At 44.4% G+C, this 21,385-nt stretch overlaps 1 protein-coding gene, 2 non-coding genes and 1 pseudogene across 8 annotated transcripts in view; all 4 read left to right on the top strand.

Annotated features, from left to right (window-relative positions):
- The first annotated feature begins 3,870 nt into the window (after positions 1–3,870).
- On the top strand, positions 3,871–5,879 carry LOC135981905 (SCAN domain-containing protein 3-like; annotated as a pseudogene).
- Positions 5,880–12,169: 6,290 nt separating this feature from the next.
- TBRG4 (transforming growth factor beta regulator 4) overlaps positions 12,170–21,385 on the top strand; it is a 29,382-nt gene continuing 20,166 nt past the window's right edge. For 2 of the 6 annotated variants that reach the window (XR_010599082.1, XM_065586714.1), the window contains exons 1-4: positions 12,170–12,293; positions 13,991–14,488; positions 18,274–18,597; positions 21,197–21,368. Coding sequence is in view for 4 of the 6 variants with exons in the window: in XM_065586714.1 (XP_065442786.1) it covers positions 14,066–14,488; positions 18,274–18,597; positions 21,197–21,368 (919 nt within the window). In the remaining 2 variants the exon portion in view is untranslated. Of the gene's footprint in view, positions 12,294–12,557; positions 12,802–13,990; positions 14,489–18,273; positions 18,598–21,196; positions 21,369–21,385 lie in introns of those variants that run through there. The other 4 variants (XR_010599083.1, XM_065586717.1, XM_065586716.1 and 1 more) reach the window with 3 other exon arrangements.
- Positions 15,270–15,407, top strand: LOC112060264 (small nucleolar RNA SNORA5). The gene has a single exon (XR_002889576.1). It is a non-coding gene; the product is annotated as a small nucleolar RNA SNORA5 (small nucleolar RNA).
- LOC112060260 (small nucleolar RNA SNORA5) lies at positions 19,750–19,889 on the top strand. The gene has a single exon (XR_002889572.1). It is a non-coding gene; the product is annotated as a small nucleolar RNA SNORA5 (small nucleolar RNA).

Genomic DNA, 21,385 nt, shown 5'->3' with positions numbered 1-21,385 from the left:
CCTTCCCAGGAGGTTGACGGGGGAACAAGGGCTAAGGAGGAAAGCATGTTGTTCTGTCAAAGGGCCTATTGATATCAACAGTGGGGTTGACACAGGATGGGGGATAGGGACATTACCGACCCCTACTGCGTTAATAATTTCCCCAGATAAGGGAAGGGAGGGGAACTCCTCCACTCGCAGTGTGGACCGAGAAGCCCCGGTGTCGACTAAGCACTTTACCGGGGTTTGGTTAATGGTACAGGTAACATAAGGGCCAGATTGATCCACGGAGATAACGGAGGCAATAAGGTCACATGAGGTCTCAAGGCTGTCCTATCTATAATCCACCTGTGCAGGTGGTGGAGGTGCAGCAAACGGGCCCTCCCACTGCTGGGCCTGGGGTCTTCCTTGCTCTCTATAGTCCCATCGATCCCGATGGGGGCAGGCCCTTTTGATATACCCCCCCCCCCCGCTCCACATCCAAAGCAGTAATAGGCTGGCGGGCTTCCAGGGGTCCCACCTATCCGTGGCATGGCAGCAGGGGGTATTTCTCCCCTGACGTTTCCTTCCCCATACCTATAGGGTTGATTGAGTTCCTTTCCATTGTACAATTTCCTTTCTTGTATTTTGGGGTTTAAATTATTGATTTGGAGAGCCATTAGGTGGGTCTCCGCATCTTCCCTTTTTTTCTCGCTTTCGTGGAAATAATGTTGGGTTGCAGCTAGGATCTCTCTTAAACCCTTTCCTTCCCAACCCACTAGACCCAAACGTAATCGTTCGCTAATTTTTGGGCGGAGACCCTGGACGAAAACGGCCACGATAGCTTGCTCTGCTTGGGTTTCAGCGTTATTAATGCCCCGAGTATTTTTCAAAGACCGATTTTAACCAGTCCAAATAATCAGCAGGGTTCTCCCCTTTACTTTGTTTACAAGTGTTTATTTTAGTCCAGTCGGACTTTGGTGGGCAGACCTTAAGAATAGCTTCTAACAATTTTCCCCTCATCTCGGCCAACTGTTCTCTATCTGGTTCCACTTTGTCTGTCCACTCCATTGTTTCATAAAGACGCCTTTGTGTTTCTCTGGGCATTACGCTTCTCAGGAATTGGTCTAGGTCTCCCATAGTGGGGTTATAGCAATTAATAACAACCTCTAACTCCTCTTTAAAGTGGAGAGGGTCATCCCGAATTTTTGGGAATTTGAGGCCCAGAGTACACATATCTGTTGGGCTCCAAGGGGCATGAACCTCCGTTACCCCACCGTCCATCGCAGGGAGCTGTTTCAAGGGAAAATTTCTCACCTCATGGGATGTCCCGATTTTCCCATCTGCACTGGTTTTGAACTTCCGTACAAGCTCCCTTCGAGCCTTACTTACATCTCCTAAGATATCGTCCTCCGTTTCTCTAAATTTACTGGGGCAGACTTCCTCCCCCCGCCCTTTTGATTTGTCATGGCGGGCCACTTGCAGCCGAGTATGGTAGGCTGGGCCAGGAGATATGTGCAGCATCTCAGCCAACTGGTCTGCCTGGTCGAAGATGCGGTGCATACATTTCTCCAATTCCCCAACTGGGGAATTTGGAGAGGATACTAAGGGCATGACAGATTCTGTGAAGGAAGAGGGAGCGGGCTGCTGTCCACCCGCCTCGTCCTCACCCTCCGAGTCCACCCCCTCCACATAGTGGGGAACTTCCTGTGGCTGGGGGACTTCCTGTAGCTGCTCCCCCTCCGGTTGCTCCTGGGGTGCCCGCGCTCGCCTAGGCGGTCTCCCGTGATCCAAATAAAAATCTATAAGATCTTCGGGGGGTTGGTTATAGGGAGGGGGTACCATCGGGGCCTGGGGAGCTGAGGGTATTTGCCTAACGGGGAACATGGGGGCAGCCAGGGGAGTTAAGGGTTTAGATTGTACTTCCTTCAATTGTTTTTTTGTTTCTTCCAATTGGGTCTTAACTTTATCATGGGAGTTATTTAGACTCCGTTGAATAGATTCCCGACGCCGCTTCTCCATTCCCCAATACCAATTAAAAAATGCATCCCATTGGGTCTGATTTGCCTTGTAAACTACTAAGGCCCCCCGAAGGTGCAAAATTTTGTTAAAATTAAAAGTCCCTTCCTCCGGGAACTGCAAACTTGGATTATCCCTGGTATTCCAATTCCACTCCTTTAGAAATATGCAGGTCAAGGGTCCATAGTTGGAATACATATATGCGGCCGGAGTGCCCTTTTCTGGCACTGGGACCTGCTTGGATTGTGAGGTTCCCATGGCTAGATGGCTCTTGTCCGAACAAACCCCCCTTAACAGGTGCAGGTGAGCAGTCAAACAACCCCTCGCCTGGACCACCTACTGAGCTACAAAGGTAATCCAGGCAAAAGGCTATTCAACATACAAGTGAGCAGTTATCCAAACAAAACCAGCCGCCCCCAAACAAGGAGTGGTTTTCCCTTCCCACTATCAGGGCCCCACACCAAGCCCGGCAGACTCGTAGTGTCTCTGTCGGTACCAGATGCAGCACCCCGACCGAGGACGACACGAAAGGCTCAATTTACCTCAATTCTATATGCATATAGTGAATTAGATCTAGACGATGCAACCCCCTCCCGTAGGTGAGGATTAAGTGCTCAATGAAGCAATTGCTATTTAGTTTATTGTCCAAGAGCCAGAAACTAGCACTTCCTTACTATAAAAAGTGGTATTTCTCTGAGTCTTAGTCACTAGAACACTGCAGTAAGCCCTGGCCTCCTTTACAGGCGAGGCCAACTCCTCAACATTCACACCAATGGGGAGGATTTATAAGGGAGGTCCTCACACACACCTCTTTCGGCAAAGACACCGGCCCGTCTTTTAAAGGAACGGGGTAGGATACCCTATTGCCTCCGGTACGGCGGGCGATTTCCAGGGACTTCCCCTCTCTCCGAGCAAGGGGAGGGAGCCCACAACTCCAAAAGGAAGATCTGGGGTAAGGTTTCGGTCGTAGGTCAACTACACAAAGGGTTAGGAAAGGCACGATCCCCACACACCCCTCCTGTGACAGAGAGCACCGGCCCGTCTTCAAGAGAACGGGATGGGTTACTCTACTGCCCAGGAATACGTGGGCGGTTTCCCGGGGCCTCCTTGCTCTCTGAGCAAGGAGGGGCTTCTCGGCACTTCAAGGGAAACAGGGTTAGGATCACCTCACGGCCCACAGTCACACAGCACACCTAATTCGGGATCTCTGTTACAGCATCTCTCACCACTACCAGCCTATTGCTGGTGGGAGCCTGCCAAACCCCTCGGCCACTCCGGGATTCCCTGGATTTCCGGCCTACCCACGGTAGGATCCAGGGATTCCTTGGATTTCCGCCCTACTCACGGTAGGATCCAATTTTCCCGGGGTCACCTAGCAGCCAGTCAATCGTCCTTCGGGGGGACCAGTCCCCGAAGGCTGAGCCACACAAAACTAATCAACACAAAGTAGGAAACTATTAATGCAAAACAAAGGAATTTAATCGTACTCCCTGTCCCCAACGGGAATCAGCACATAGTAAACAAATTCCCCGCCCTCATTAGGACAAGGATCAGGTCCCATAGGGCGGTCCGGTCGGCCACCTAGCCTCTATGAACACACAGCAGGAGGAGGCCGGCCCAGACTGGCCCACAAGACCCACCACCCCGAGAGGACCAGAAACCTCAAGCCACACTCTCTCACGCTGTCCGTGCACAGCCTCCCCCTTAATTGGACAGTGAGCTATGCCCAGACATAGGGAGAAAGCATCTTTTTCCCCACACGCATAAGATGTGACTCCACTGTACTAATAATATTATAAATTTTTCATCCCAATATCATAAATTAAGTACATACCCGGGGTAATGGAATTTATATTCATTATTTTTATGCCTAATTTACAGATGGTAAAGTGAGGCCCAATCGACATATTTATCAAGCAGAGACATCCGGTTGCTGAACATGGAAATAATTCTGAATCAGATGACGGCGATGTAAATGAAACCAAAGTATTGTCACCAACAAAAATTCGTTCTGGCTTTACTCGGAAATATGACTCCTCATACATTCAGTTCGGTTTTGCAGCCACGAATGATGGTGGAGTGCCAAAACCGCAGTGCATTATTTGTGGCGATGTGTTGGCTAATGATGCAATGAAGCCGTCAAAGCTCAAGAGGCATTTAAATACAAAACATAATGAAATTAGTTCAAAGCCGAAAGAGTTCTTCGAAAGAAAGCATGTTGATTTAAAAGGCCGTCAGAAACAGATCTTTGAAGTGTCACACATAAATACTTGTGTTTTGAGAGCTTCTTATAAAGTAGTGCTTCGTGTTGCTAAGGCTAAAAAGCCATACACAATCAGTGAGACGCTAGTGATAGGCTGTATTAAAGATATCTGCATGGAAATGCAGGGCGAGCCGGCGGCAAAGAAAGTGGCTCAGGTGCCACTTTCAAATGACACTATAGCTCAACAAATTCACGATCTGGATCACAATATGGAAGATCAGCTCATAGGACAGATTACATTAGCAAAGTACTTTTCTTTGCAGCTTGATGAATGTACAGACGTTACTAATATGGCAATTTTGATGGTGTATGTGCACTTTGAACATGAGGGTGACTTGAAGGAAGAGTTTTTGTTTTCTGCTTCACTACCAATAAAAACAACTAGTTCTGAAGTGTTCAAGACTGTGAGCGACTACATCGTTAACAAATGTGGGTTGGATTTCAAGTTTTGTGTAGGCGTTTGTTCTGATGGCACTGCCGCAATGACAGGATGGCATTCTGGAGTGGTTACCCAGATTTAAGGTGCTTGCACCCAAATGCAAGTCGACGCACTGCTTCCTTCACCAAGAAAGTCTTGCAACAAAAAAAATAACAGAACTAAACAGTGTACTCAGCGAGGTCGTAAAAATTGTGAACTATGTAAAGGCGAATGCTTTAAATTCAAGACTATTCGCTGCAATATGTGATGATATGGGAGCTGATCATAAACAAGCTGATCCTATTGCATGCCGATGTACGTTGGTTATCGAGGGGAAAAGTCCTGTCAGGAGTATTTGAGCTCTGAAACGAGCTTGCCGAGTTTCTTCAGGACAAAAAAACAAATTGGTCTTAATTGTTCCAAGATGTGGATTGGATAGTCAAGCTGGCTTATTTGGCTGATATCTTTGTCATCTTTAATGATCTCAACACCTCCAGGCAGGGAAGGATGGCTTTGTGACTTACAATGGCAGACAAGATCGACGGACAGAAACGAAAGCTAGAAGCATGGAAGAGCCGAGTGTCAAGAGATTGTTATGACATGTTTCACAAATTAGCAACAATCATCGCCAATGCAGGCAAAGACCTTAATGTTACATCGCTAAGAAACGTCATCAGTGAACACTTGACGAATTTGGCGGAACGTTTTGAGTTTTACTTTCCAGCAGAAGAAGATCCGTGGAAAGGGACTGGATGGATCCAAAATCTGTTTATTCCATTGAAAGATGACTTAACTGTCACTATAGAGGATAAATTGTTGGAACTGGCTGCTGACGAAAGATTGAAGATGAGTTTCGAAACTACAACATCACTGATTCCTTTTGGATAGAAGTGAAAGCAGAATATCCTGAGCTTACTGAAATTGCTCTGAAAACTCTTCTCCCATTTCCTTCAACATACCTCTGCGAGACTGGCTTCTCAACCATGAGTGTCATTAAGACAAAGTACAGGAATAGTATGGATATTCATTCTCCATTGCATGTAGCACTATCCTCAATTGAACCACGACTGGATAAACTGACAAAGAAGAAGCAGGCTCACTTTTCACATTCGTAAAGGTTAAGGTTTTAACATGCCTATTATTGTGTTAATAAAATAGCTTATCAATTTGATATTTTAGTAGTACGACATTTTCAAAATTATTATGATTTCAATTTAATGTTACCTATTCCTTTCAATCTTTTTTTATTTTTTTTTAACCTTTACTTTATTCATTATAATTTTTTATTTTATTACTTATATATAAGTTTTTTTATAATATCTTTGTTAGGAGACTTTGCTGGTTTGATTTTTTTAATATTTTGTATTTGTATTGTAATATTGTATTATTTGTTTACAAAATAAACAAAACAAAAAATGGTCTGCCAACTTTTATTATATTCATTATATTGTTTCCGACATAAATTAATATTACTACAAATGTTCAAATATTTTCTTGGATCATAAACAAGTAATAGTCATTTTATACTATCCACACAGCCTTTCAGTCAGTCTTCAATATATTTAAATGGAAACATCTCCGTGAGTACGCTACACTTGGTATGCACACTCCCATTCCAATTAATCCAGTGAAGAATGTTAGTTTTTCTGATCTGATGTGCTACATGCCTATGCGAATACAATAATAATATGGCACAAATATAGTACCGATCCCTGGCACATTGCAAAAAAAGTTGCCGGTCCGCCACATCAGATAGTTTGAGAAGCACTGTCCTAGTGCATTCTTTCTCAATTATTAAATGTATGGTAACTGAATATTTTCTTAAAATAAATGTTACTTTGTTTTCAAAAAATTACTGCTTGAGCATCAATCTTTTGAGCGGAAGGCTGTATTCATGTCCTCTTATGGGTTAACAGAACTAGTCTATTCTGGGGAGTCCTCTGAGGGTCAGAGACAAACTCCCTGGTAAAACCCGAGTAATTCCTCCAAGGTGGTCCACCTCTTGTTATCCATTGAAGCGGGACAAATTTTTAATTGGTTTACAGTTATAGGCAGGCCACTATTGGGGTGTCTTGGGTCCAAATTTTGGGGTAACTGTCCACTGATGGTATTATAAGTAAACATTCACATATATTTTATTTTAAATTTGTATTGCCATATAAAATTAAAACTGTAATATCACTACTGAAAATGTAAAAGGTATTTCACAGTAATTATTCATGATTCTTTTGCTTAATACACACGTGTAGGTGTGTATCTATTATTGGAAAGGCTTGAATCCTAAATCCTTTCAGTATTATTTTCTTTCAAATTCTGGTACTAATATTAAATAAGCCACACAAGGCTTGAAAATTTTGAATATGTTCATCTATATACATATATGCTTACAATAATTTTATCTGACAAAATCAAAATTCCTCATTGTAAACTCAAAACAAATTCAAAACTTAAAACAGTTGTCTGAAAGTGTCTTAATGCTAATTTTTGCATCTGACATTTTATTTATGTACTTTCTCAAAGTCTCAAATGTAATTTTTTACATCTTTCTGGGAGGTTATTTTTAGGTTATACAATGGTTTGATTTTTCATTTAATGCACTAAAAATATAAACAATGGGATATATTACTAATGCACAGCATTTTGTTTTTTTAATACAGGCACTTGTGATATAAAAATGTTTCTCTGGAGTCTGGACCTTGACTATACCTTGACAAAAAATAGACTATATCTGATATAATGTATACAAAAAGAGGCTAGTTCTTGTTATTTATCTTATGATAATCCTCTCTCTCAGGATTTTACATCAACTCTTAGTCAGGTGCATTCTAGAACTTTTTGTACTATTGATTTGAACTTCCAGTCTCTTCTTCTAGGCCCACTAGCTTTACCATTCCCCCTCCCAAAAATGGTGCTATCTTTTTATGGGAGCTTTGAGATACGATTCCTCCTCTTGTGTTCACAATCTCCAACATAGATTACTCTTCAGAAGAATACAGACTCCAACGAGAGACTGCTGAGCTGGAATTGATATGCAAACTAGATACAATCAACTCAGGATTGAATAAGGACTGGGAATGGCTGAGCCATTACAAACATTGAATTTATCTCCCCTTGTAAGTATTCTCACACTTCTTATCAAACTGTCTGTACTGGGCTATCTTGATTATCACTTCAAAAGTTTTTTTCTCTTACTTAATTGGCCTCTCAGAGTTGGTAAGACAACTCCCACCTGTTCATGCTCTCTGTATGTGTTTATATATATCTCCTCAATATATGTTCCACTCTATATGCATCCGAAGAAGTGGGCTGTAGTCCACGAAAGCTTATGCTCTAATAAATTTGTTAGTCTCTAAGGTGCCACAAGTACTCCTGTTCTTTTTGCGGATACAGACTAACACGGCTGCTACTCTGAAACTCTTCAGAAGAATGTGGTATTTGGAGATTAATCAAATTCTTATAATCAAGCCATTGTGTCCATTTCTTATATATGACTAGATTGTCTGATTTCTTTCCCTCCACCCAGGGAGAACTTTTGCCAGAACAATTTACGTACTTTATCCTGGTATAAAATAAGATGAATGATATGGAATTCTTTACATTTTCAAAACTTTTATTGATTTTTACAAGAAACATGGTTAGTTGAATCTGAAATCATAGTCTTTCTTGGTTTTGAATCCTTTCTCCAAGAAGGAAGCCAATCATCAAAAAGGAGTTGTGTATCAGAACTTGTCACGTTGGTTTCCTTACACCTGAGAGCCCAGATTTTACCTTGGGAATCAAAGGACATTCAGACTATATTTTAAAACAAATTCCTGATCTGCAAATTTTAGTATTAAATGCATACATTCCCCCCATATCCTCCCTGTTTTATTGTGGGAGTGCCCAGACAAGCAAACTTGTATAGTAGGTCTTTAGTTCCCAATTGCTTGTCTAATTATTTTGGGAGGTTAATGCTTAGAGAGGTTCTCGAATGAACTAAGTATAAGGGGAAGAAAACATTAAGGAGATTTTTGAACTTCCCCCTTGAAACTCTAGAGATCCAGTGTTTAACATCTCTGGACAAAAACCAAATGCTTTAATAGATTAAATTTAATCTGATACCTATACATGGAATGAGTGCAGGGGATAGAGAAAGCCATTTTACCTATATTTCATAAACTGGTGGTATTACTGATTATATTATCCCCATAATTAACTGGCCCTTCTAAAGAGATTTCGCTATACTTTCTCATATGGATAGCGACCACCAATTTCTCTCTATAATGAATGATAAAATTCTCTCTTAAAAAAGGGGATTATTTCTGATGGGTGAGGATGCCTTGATTACCTGTTTGGAACAACATGGTTGCAAGACTAAAATGGATCCCAGACATTTGTGTCATATTATCTAGGAGATTGGAAGACTTAAGATTTTTTAGATGTAATAATTACATCTGATAACTCCTCTCAAATTTGTGAATATGAGTTGCTGGTAAAGTCCTTACAATCGCTTGTCTCTAAACAAATTGATTTTGGTTTTAATTATCCCAAAAATGCTTTCAAAGATAAGCGCACTTGGTTTGATGAAGACCATGTGAAGGAAAAGTCTGCTCTAGCGCATAAAGCTAATAGGGTAAGACGCAGTTCCTCTAACTTACTTCCTAATTTAGTAACTACCAGAAGATGATATAAAGGTTTATTATATCAAAGAACAAGAATATTTTAGATCCTAGTGGAAGGATTTTGAAGCAGCAGCTAAAGTTAATTTTTTTTCCACATTTTGGAAGATGGTGGCCTCAAGCTCTGGTAGGATGCAGCTGAGGATCCCCATATTAATGACTGAGCCCAATAGCACATTTTGGCCAGGTCTTTGATGATTCTCCCTTCCGATTTTTTTTAATCTAATTCTACTACAGTTGATGTAATAAGGAATCATCTCTTTGATTTATCACTCTGTCTTCCAGTAATGTACAATAAAATTCAGTCATTTATTTTAGCCCAACAACAGAAAAAAGCTCCAAAGGAGAATTTCTCTTTTCTGAATTTTTTTGGAAGAATCTTGATTGGTGGTCCACATTCATGGCTACATTATTTACTGTCATTAATCACACTGGATGGATTCTATCTGACTGGAAGTCTAGTATCATAGTTCCTATTTTTAAAAAGGGGGACAAAGAATCCTGCTTCAGAGAGACCTACGAGTCTGGTGGACGTAGCACAGAAAATGTATTACAGATTTTTACTATCTAAACTTGAAATATGGATTTTAGACACTAATTTACTACATATAGAGCAGTCTGGCTTTAGGGCTGGTAGAGCCAGAATTGACAGGCGTTTTCTCTTATATGGTTTATAAATATAATCTAGTGCTCTTAACCACAGTATATGCTGCTTTCATAAATCTAAAGATGGCATTTGATGCTATTAACTGAGAAACTTTGCTCAGAACTAAGAAGCATGTGTATTCATTTAAGACTTTTGTATATTCTAGGGGCTCTACATCAGGGCAATATGACAAATATAAAAACTAAAGTCAATGGAGACTGTAGTAATATTTTCCCTACTTTTCTAGCATGTCTTTTTAATTTATGTATTAATGATGTGGTGGATGTTTTAAAAATAGATTATTTCCTGATGGCCTGACATAAAGTCCTTCCACTGCATAGGTTGGCTCTGCACCGAACTGATCCAGACCTATCAATCTAAAACTACTGAGGGAGACTTCAATAAAGGATGAGATTAAGTTTCCCACAGAATCAATATCCAAAAAAATGTTTTGTAAGAGAGAATTTCTTTAAAAGTCACATTTTAATTAATATCAAGTGAGGGAATTGGCCTCCCATCAGGCCAAGTACAAAAGAGGGGTGGGGACACATGAGAAACTGCTTCACTTTAAAGGGGAACCACAAGTTATACAAGTATCAATAAAAACAAGTGTTACGTGCTTCCCTAGAGGAAAGACTAATCAGACAGTTCTAGAAGGAGAGAACACTGACTAATTGATATCACAGACACTGAATTGAGGTGTATAGTGGGTAGTCAATGGAATCTGCTTAAAGGGCAAATTCTCTAGTTGGTTGATTAAATGGGAGGTGTTTGTGTAGAACAGTAGTTATTCTGCTTATTAAGCCTAGTTGGCAGGATTTTCTAGCACCAGGAAAAAGTATAAAAACAAACACCCCTAAATGTAAAATAAACAAGAACTTTAAAAACAAAATGGAAATAGCAAGTGGTTTGCTTGAATGTTATACCCTCTGACCACCCTTCATCTATTTAGATTGTAAACTCTGAGTAGGGAATGTTATCCTAATTGTTTGTCAGCACAAAGGGGGCCCCAATATGGATTTGCACCATTGGTTGCTACTGCTACATAAATAATCAAATGTGCAAAGAATAGCAGACCAGCAGCATGCAAGCAGTGTGTAAAATACTTGTAACAGCAGCTGGTACTTATATGTACTACTGCTCTCTATGGGTTGGAATCAGCCCCACCTAACATTTATCAGACACGTTCCTTGATGGAAGCCTGAAAACAGGACATTAAGTGCTATGACTTGTAACAGCTAGTAATGAACACGGGATAACAGCAGTTACAGATGAAAGGCTCTTACTGTTGCCAACTCTCATGATTTTGTCATGAGTCTCAATAATTGTTTTCCTTAAAGCCCCAGCTCCTAGGGTCAAGTAGGACATGTGATGATTTCAACCTTCCTTCTTAAATAAAAAGATAGATAGCTAACCCTCATGGCTATGGAGAAAACCTCAAAATGTGATCCCAGTAGATCCTAGAGGCTCAGAAGGCAAATTAAAAGAACACCAAATCTATTTTTTAAATATACCCTCATGCCTTAACAGCCAATCTTATGATTTTTTTGTGAGCCTGATATGATTTTTGAACATTCGGAGTTGGAAATACTAGACATTGTTCCTTTCGGCACATTAGATCGTGTCCATTTAGGAAAAATAGACCTGCACCTCTTTAGCAAAATCACTAGCTTCCCATTGTGTCCCACCCCAAATCCCATCTGTGTCAGCAGAAGGTGGCGGGACCTATCCCTGGCCTTTGAATAAGCCTCTACACCCTGAGCGGCCGTTCAGATGCTACAGGGACAGGCGCGGCGTAGGCAGCCAGACCTTCGCTACAGTTCATTTTGGGGCAGGCCAAGCTCTCCCCTAGGCCCTGCCACTGGCCTAGGACACTCCAGAGCTTTGCTGCAGCCAGAATGGGACACTAGCCCCTCTCCTTCCCCAAGGCCCATAGACTGGAGAGACGCCCCGCATCTGGCGCCCTCTAGGCCCCCCAGCAGCCGGGCGTGCCCCCCCCTGCCTGAGAGGGGCGCTTCCCCCCTCCCCAAGGAGCCCATAGCACCATATAGCCGCCCCTCCCCCATCTCCCAGCGCTATCCGCGGGGGCTGCTGCTGCACCCGCCAAGCCCTGCCTGCCTCCCCCCCCACCCAAAATGGCGCCCGAGCAGAGCGCCGCGCGCCCCGCCCTCCGTGAAAATGGCGCCCGTGGCGTGTCTCCCGCCGGCCGCCAATAGGCGCTGCGCTGCGGGAGGAGCGTCGCGCGGGCAGTGACGCGCTCGGCCCGCGCCGCTCACGCGCGCTCTCTCCCTCTCCTCGGCTGCGGACGGCCGAGGTCAGCTTGGCGGGGCGGTGAGTGGCTCCGGCCGGGCCCTGGGCCCCGCCTCCCTGGCGCTGGGGTCCCGCGGGAGCCCGAGGAGGGGCGGCCGGGCCGGGCCGGGCCAGTCACGGCACCGGGAAGAGGGGTGGTTCCTTCCCCCCCCGTACCGGCACCGGCCTGGAGCCGTGTCCCGCCGCGCGTGGGGCTGCATCCGGGGCAGAGAAATCGGGGGGGCGCGCGCTGTGGCCGAGCCGGTTCCCTCCCCGCCCGGCGGGAGCCCCTTCAGCGCCGCGCGTGGGGCACCGCCCCGTGGGCCGAGCCTTGGGCCGCTCCCTGGCGACATTCACCTGCCCTGGCTCCCTCCCCGGTGGGGCCTGTCTTGTCCTTAGCGGCTCCTCTCGGGCTGTGTCTACACGACTGACTCGCCGTAGCGTAGCGGTGTCACTCCGGCGTGCGATCCGTGCCGGGAAAAGCCCCGTGGTGGGGACACCCGTTATACGGGGAAAAGCGGAGTTTCACCCCTAGAGCCGTGTCTAATTTGTGAGTAAATCGCATCTTGGTCTGTCTGCGCTGGCAACGTGCCCCTAGTGTAGAGGTGGCTTCGGTATGAAACTTATCAGTCGGAGCCCGGAAGTGGGCGATCCAATTCAGACAAGGTTCGGGGGGGGGGTCAGAACTGGGCCTGGTGTCAGTCCCCAGGTGCTGTTGCTGCCCCAGAGGAGCTGGCCTGTGTGTCGGGGGAGAAGAGGGCTGTTCTCGGGGATTTCACAACTGGCTTCAGCAGGACTAGTAGACAGTACCTAGCAGTACCACCAGCGTTTTGTGCCTGCAATGTGCATGTGACAAAACAGGGTACTTAAATGAGCATGCGCCGAGCCAAACCATGCAGCAGTGCCTAGGTATTGCAGTGACTGATAGGAAGTAGATACAATCCTATGATGGATGTCAGTGGTCGCCAGTGGGAGTTAATACCAACCTTAGATTTTCATTGTAACTTCTCACAGGCACTTTTAAATGTTCATGGGTTTTATTCCCCCAATTGCTCTCAATTTAGCATAAGCTATTGATGATGTTCCTAAGACTTAGACTGACTTGTGGATAAATGGGTGAAAGTGAAAGGAAGTGTTTCTTGCATTCGCAGACCTTAATGATGCCATATAAATATCATGCATGAATGTAAAACAAACAGGGCTGAAATTCATTGACAGTTCCCAGCACGAGACTACACTTTATCTTCTAGAGCAGTTGAATGTCCCTAAGGCCTTGTCTACACTTGCGGCAGCATGCGGGGTAGATGTAGCTACATGTCATAGTGAGAAACAGGCTGCCTCCCCACTGTGGTGTGTAGCTACACGATGCTGTGAAAGGCTTTGGCAGAGGGGAGGCAGAGTAGAAGTGGGAGACACTGCTTGGGCGTGTAGAGAGCTGTGTAGGGTACATACCCTAAGGTTCTGGCGTGTCTGTACTCTACTTACCTAAGCAGTGCCTCACCGTCTACACTGCTGTTTATACCCATACTAGCTGGGTATGTAGTATGTCTACACTACACACCACTACAAATGTCGGCATAACCTATGTGACACGTGATTTTCGGTCGCTACCGGCCTGGGCTAGATTCAAACCAGGCTATTAGGGAAAACTCTATGCCCTAGAGTCATCCAGTTCCCTCTTCTTTTTTAACTTTTAAATATACTTTTGTTAAAGTGTTTTTTGTTTTTTCCTTTTGTAGGCCTCTGAAATGTGGAGTTGACCCCAATTCAGTTTTGTACCCCTCCTCTTCCCTCCCAATAGATCTAGCTGTGTCATGGCAGCCAGACTGGTGCAACGCTGTTGTCGTCGGCTCTTTGGTGGCTCCACCTTCGCATCCCTGGCAAACCCAGCTTCTCTGTTAGCACCAGCATCCAAGACAGTGATAGCAAGAGCTCTGCCTCAGGCCGCTCTCGCTTCATTATACACTTCAGGCCTCTCCAGGCAAATAGACACACACTCAGTCAAGGAGCAAGGGTACAGTGGACATCCAGAGAACAGAAAGATTGATGAACTCATTGCATCAGCTTCTAGCCCTGACGATCTCTTGCACGTGGGTGAACGTGACTCTCTAAATGGGAAGCAGGCCTCCGCACTGATCATCCAACTCTCCCGACTCGTGGCGACGGAAAACCTAAAACCGAAGAGCATCTTGCAGGACAGTCGCTTCCAGCGAGTGCTCGACATTCTACATAGCCAGGTACATTCCCATGATGCTGCGGACAGGTGCTCTCGGAGGGAGGAGTGTGATTGGGAGAAGAAGCGTAGAAAGTGCCCTTTCCCTGGTGCTTTTAACCACACTTGATGAGACATAATTTCCCAAAGATCCCTAGCTGGTGGCCTGTGCAGAGTTGGCTGGTCACATGATGTTGGTTCTCCTAACTTCCAGCTGAGAGAGAGCACATGGAAGGGAGAGAGAGAGTGACCAACTGCTTTCAGAAAAGGCAGAATACTTATTGCACTAGAAACAACTAAAACTGCAGCATTACTCAGGTATTCCATTTCTGTGTGTTCAAAGGCTGTAGTGGCTGTGGGTGCTATGCGTCCCAGTGGTTGGGCACAGGCAGGAATTGGGGTGATAGCCGAGCAGACACTACATTGCCTTACCAATTTGCAGTCTCTCTATTGAGATCCTGCTGCTTCCTCCCCTATTGGTGACACGAAGCAGTGGTGCTTCAGACAGCCCTGCTAAATTCTGTTGTCTTCACAAGGGCTGTGGTGAACAGCTGCACAAGGATTAATAAAGTTTGAATTGGACTGATCATTGGTGAATTCTGCTGCCAGCAGCAGTGTTGTACCCATGTTAAGAACTTTAGTTTCCCCCTTTGGGCACTTCAATGAATTCACACCCAGCTCTCAACAGCCATGTGGAACCCTGGATTAGCCCAATGAAATCTCAGTAAAATGATAGGATAGCTAAACAAGAGAATAAGAGTGGGTTTCACACGTTACATTATGTTCTCCACTACCTATTAAACTACAGCAGCCTTGTCAAATTCAGTACTGTCCTTGTCTGTGGTCGGTACTGGCCCAGCTGGCTGCCACAGCAACATCTGTAGTTCATGGGCCCCATTTCTCTATTACTGGACCCTGGGGATAAAAGAATGCTACAGACACCTGGTATAGATCAGTAGAAATACTTCAGCATCTCACCATAAGAGCATGCCTACATGGGAATGTTAAATTGGATTAGTTTGTTTACTCTAAGTGCACCAAATTGTTGCACTTAGATCTGGAGAAGGGTAAACAGTGGGGTGGCAAAATTTGCAGATGATACAAAACTACTCAAGATAGTTAAGTCCCAAGCAGATTGCGAAGAGCTACAAAAGGATCTCACAAAACTGGGTGACTGGGCAACAAAATGGCAGATGAAATTCAATGTTGATAAATGCAAAGTAATGCACATTGGAAAACATAATCCCAACTATACATATAAAATGACGGGGTCTAAATTAGATGTTACTACTTAAGAAAGAGACCTTGGAGTCACTGTGGATAGTTCTCTGGAAACATCCACTCAATGTGCAGCGGCAGTCAAAAAAGTGAAGAGAATGTTGGGAATCATTAAGAAAGGGATAGATAATAAGACAGAAAATATCATATTGCCTCTTTATAAATCCGTGGTACATCCACATCCTGTATACTGCATGCAGATGTGGTCGCCCCATCTGAAAAAAGATATATTGAAATTGGAAAAGGTTCAGAAAGGGGCAACAAAAATGATTAGGGATATGGAATTGCTGCCATATTTGGAGAGATTAATGAGACTGGGACTTTTCAGCTTGGAAAAGAGATGACTACGGGGGGATATGATAGAGATCTATAAAATCATGACTGGTGTGGAGAAAGTAAATATGGAAGTGTTTTTTACTCTCTTGTAACACAAGAACTCGGGGTCACCAAATCAAATTAATAGGCAGCAGGTTTAAAACAAAAGGAAGTATTTTTTCACACAACGCACAGTCAACCTGTGGAACTCCTTGTTGTGAAGGCCAAGACTATAACAGGGTCAAAAAAAGAACTAGATAAGTTCATGGAGGATAGGTCCATCAATGGCTATTAGCAAGGATGGGCAGGGATGGTGTCCCTAGCCACTGTTTGCCAGAAGCTCAGACTGGACGACAGGGGATGGATCACTTGATGATTACCTGTTCTGTTCATTTTTTCTGGGGCACCTGGCATTGGCCACAGTCAGAAGACAGGATACTGGGCTAGATGAACCTTTGGTCTGACCTAGTATGGCCGTTCTTATGTAAATTAACTGAGTGGCATTCACACTACTTTGTTATGCCACACAGCTCTGTGCTACCCACTACTGGTATCAATAAGTGCCACACCTAGCTGTGTGCCAGCATTTAAATGAGGATCTGGTCGAGATGACCATGGAGCAATGGAAGGCGCACAGACAGATCCACAGGCGTCTGATCCAGGTGTGAAGCAGTGCACTGTGGGATGGCAGTGGGAGGATTGCCTGAAGCGGAATACTTAAGAATTTGTCCACACGAACCTTAAAGCAAATAAACTCACTGCAGTGAGAAGTTAACTTCTCTTCCAAAGAGGATTAATTGCTGCCAACTATGATACTAAATAACTTGATTAAAAAAAAAGTTGAGTGTGGGCACAAGACACTTTAATGCAAACAAACTAAAGTTAAACTGATGTAAGACACCATGTAGACAAGCCCTGAGATATCAAAAGACAGGCAGGATTGGACCAGGCCAGCAGTTGGACAGAAGTCTCTCAATGGAATTCGGTATCAAGGTGCTGCAGGAAATGGTGTTGGTGGTTTGTATTGAAAGACTGAATGGGGCACGAGACTGAGAGTGGGAATGCTGAGATACTGTTCCTGGCTTGCCAATGACCTGTGTGATCTTTGGTAGGTCATGATCCTTTTCTTCAGCTGCCTAATGGGTGATACTTGTTTACAGAACCTTTGCAAACCACTCTGAGATCTCTAAGAATGACTATTCTACAGTGGTGATCAAGTCAGTGTCAAGGGATGGCTCTGAGAGGCTGCTGTGCTACTAAAAAATGCCAAGTTTCTGACAAGTCGTAAGACTGAAGTCTTGATCATTACAATGTCTGTGGTACCATTTGCCAGAGCATTGGTAGAGCACCCTGGCCAAATTCTATCTGAGTCATTACATTCTACTTCCCTTAATTCCGCTTCAAGCTGAGAAGTGATTCTTCCCTTTCCTTAAACTGTTTTGTACTGTTGTTAAATAGCTGTCATGTTCCACCCCAGAGGTGGCTGCAATTTGCTGATATTTCCTTTGTTTTCCGCACAACCCATGGGGATTCTTCAGCATGAAAAGTGCTTTAGAATCTAGAGTATCATCTGTGGAACTTTGGACTTCTGGTTTTTTTTTCTTCCAGCTGCCTATTGGCAGTTCCAGTGAGAGAAGCTTAATTTGACCCCCATGGCCCAGCAGTGATAGCCCTACGCTGCCCTGTACGTGACCTAGGTCATTGGATCCTGCACATATAGTCAAGATCTGGAAGCGTAAGAATGATGGCCTTGCAGCCGCTTCATCATCAGTTTCTCCTTGGAGAAGAGCTGCACGTGCCCTGTGCCTGTGGAATCATGAGGCAGTTGTGGAATGTACACAGGCGTGGGGAGGGGGAGTTTGGTCTGAACACAGAGGAAAAAGAGAGACCTGTTGACTGACACTAAAGGCAATGAAAGCTCAGCCTTGGGAAAACTAGAGCGCCACTGCTCTGTCTCCAGACCGGGGCTGGACATAGCAGCTGCTGGGAAACCTGCAGGCTGTGGCTGAAGTTAAAGGGGCAGTGAATGTGGAGTGTAGACACGGGAGCACTAAAACCACTCTTTGGGGGGTACCTTCCTCTGGAGCGTCTGGCATTTGCCAATGCTGGATGATTGATCCCATCTGATAAATCCTCTAGTCTCTAACTCCACTTCTTGCTCTGTTACAGCCTCCTTTGTGCCTAACAACATTCCCATATTTCCTCTTTGCTGCCTAGATTTCCCAGGTCTGTAGTAACTCTTTGTTGCCCCTCTTGAAGAGCCTCGACCTTCTGGGGCTGGAGAGGAATAAGAGGGAGCTGAGATCGGTGAAGCAGGAGGTGCGCTGGCGGTTGAGACGCTTGGATTTCAGGCAGATTGCTTCCCTGGCAGAGTACGTGGCAGCCAGCAAGCAGGCGGAGGATCAGAATGAGCTGCTGAGCGACATGTTGAAGCACCTGGAGCTGCGCTGGACGGAGATTGGGGACACGAGAGGTGTGGTGGCAATGATGGTGAAGCTCGGACACCTCTCGAAGACCCTGATGGACCGGCTGGAGGACAAGGTATAGGCAGCAGCTCAGACATGCTTGAGTCTCCTGCAGGGTGGATTGATTTAAATAAATCCTTTTAAATCTCCAATTTTATCATGATTTAAATCAGCAAGCTGGAAGCCTTGATTTAAATCAGCAATTTTAATTGTGCTTTCTAGTTATTTTCATTGGCTAGTAATCATTGAAACGTTGATTTGCAACGAAATACGGCCTCTACACCAAATTTGGTGCTGCTTTTTGTTAACCAGGAGGATAAACTCTATCTATACACAGATATTGAACTAGATACAGCTTAACTTACATGTATTTAGATTCTTAATTTTTACATTTATTCCATGAGAATGATGAATGATGCATTTCTCACTTCCTAGAGGATTAATTTTTTACTTGCAGTTTGTGTCAAGCTGTATCGGATGGAAAGTCAAATTTAATTGCAAATGCACAAAAACAGAACTTTACCTGAAATAAACTACCTTAAATGTGCTGGATACATAAGGAAAAAGTTTAGCAAAATTAGGGCTGTCAAGTGATTTAAAAAAAATCTACTCACAAATAAGCGCTCGTAGGCATTTATACAGCACGTCAGGCATCCGTGGCAGGATATTCCTTCAGGGGCCTCCTAGGGTTTTTGATGTGGAATGTTTTCCCACCACCATCCCCATCATTTTTTTTTTTTTTAAAGCAGTGATCCTGAATATGACAAGCCAAATGACCCACAGATCTGGTCTGAGGTTAAGGAGAGAACTGTTGTGGTTTACTTTACACTTTACTGAAATGGCTCCATAGTGAGACTCTGTAGAGAGCCTGCCTCACCCCCAGGAACAGACTCCACTGAGATCTGAGCACAGAGTTGCAGAATCTGCTCATTGTGGGGGCAGGCTGCCCTGAGACTCCCCCCCCCCCCCCCCCCCCCCCCCCCCCCTTTAAATTATCACAGACTGGGAGAAAAGGAATGTTACCTTAGTTCCCTTTCCATTCCTCTCTCCTTCCAGTTCAGCCTGGTTCTGAATCAGATGGCTCGTGAATCACAGCTTTGCAGGCCTGTGCCCGTGGATTAGCTCATTGTTCCGGTGCTTACTAGATGTCCTTCAGGCACGTGATCTGGGCTGGGGAAACGCTCCCCAGGTTGAAACCACCAATGAGATCTCTAGGTGGTTGTTTGACTGCAGCTATGTCAAATTCAGTACTCGCCTTCTCCATGGTGGGTACTGGCCCAAAGAGCTGCCACAGAAACATCTGTAGTTCATGGGCCCCATGTCTCTCTCTTCCTGGACCCTGGGGATAAATATTTGCTACAGACATTGGTATATGCTAATAAAAATACCACAGTTTAGACTGGTTGGGTTAGGATCTTGCCAGATAGCAAATTAAACACAGTGGGGTAAGGTTAGTAATTGGTGAGATTCCAAGGGAAACACCAGGAAATGGTGTTAGTGATTCACTAGGGGACACTCTTTCCCCTGTGTCAGTACTCACTTTGCTGGTGCATTGGTTTAGATGCTCAGATCCCATGGGACTGAGCCCGGCATAAACCCTTAAAGTTAGAGTGCTGTTGTCTTTTGGATGAAATGTAAACATATGCTCAGAATTTAAAGCCGGAAGGAACCGTTCCATCATCTAGTCTCCTTTCCTGCATAGGAAAGGTCTTTTTTTTTAAAGGCTCCAGAGGCAATCCAAGTAACGACAGGCCCGTAAACCTAACCTCAGTACCAGGCAAATTGATTGAAACTGAATTAAAGAACAGAATTATCAGACATGAGTTGTTGATAGAGATAGATGAACTCGATTTGTTGGGGAGGAGTCAAAATGGCTTTTGTAAAATCATGCATCACCAATCTATTAGAATTGTTTGAGGGGGATCAACAAACAGGGACAAGGGTGATCCAGTGGATATAGTGTACTTAGACTTTCAGAATGCCTTTGACAAGGTCTCTCCCAAAAGGCTCTTAAGCAAACTAAGTAGTCCTGGGATAAAAGGGAAGGTCTTCTCAGTAACTGGTTAACAGACAGAAAACAAAGGGTAGGAATAAATAGTCAGGCTCCTACAGGGATTAGCCGAGATGGTCAGGGATGCAACCCCGTGCCCTGGGTATCCCTAAGCCTCTGACTGATGCCGGGACTGGGCAACAGGACGGATAATTGCCTTGTTCTGTTCATTCCCTCTGAAGCATCTGGCATTGGCCACTGTCAGAAGAGAGGATACAAGCTAAATGGACCATTCCCAGTATGGCCATTCTTATGTTTATAAATTTCACCCAGTTGCTCCTGTATTGAGTCCATACTGGCCACTTGTGGTTGTAATAGGTCCCATAGTATTTTTTGCATAGTAATCAGTGTAGCACTGATACCCTGACCACATTCAGTCAGAAGTAATTACATTCTGCCTCCTTTAATTCTCCCCTCTGGATACAATGGTTTTCACATCATATCTCATACTGTTTATTACTGTGAGCTGCTATGTTCTGCTCCAGAGGTGGCTGCATTTCAGTGCTGGATGATCTTTGAGAGGGTGTTTTGTAAGATACTGTGAAATGTGCCAGATATGTAAGTGATTAATCGTGTAAATAGTTTTATCCCACTTTTACTCTCTATGCTTAATGTCTGTTGGCAGGCTTTGGAATTAGCCGAGCAATTCACTGCTGAGGACATTCGGAAACTGACATTAGCTTTAGCGATCCAGAAGCGGCGCTCTGTCCCCCTGCTCCGGGCCATTTCCTACCATCTGGTTCAGAAGCACTTTACCCTCAGCACTAGCATTCTGGTGGACTTGGCCTTTGCATATGGTAAGTGAGTCCAGCCA

Source organism: Chrysemys picta, chromosome 2 (assembly GCF_011386835.1).
Source record: "Chrysemys picta bellii isolate R12L10 chromosome 2, ASM1138683v2, whole genome shotgun sequence".
NCBI lineage: Eukaryota > Metazoa > Chordata > Testudines > Emydidae > Chrysemys > Chrysemys picta.
The sequence above is the reverse complement of the archived record's forward strand: the minus strand, read 5'-3'. Positions and strand labels throughout refer to the sequence as shown.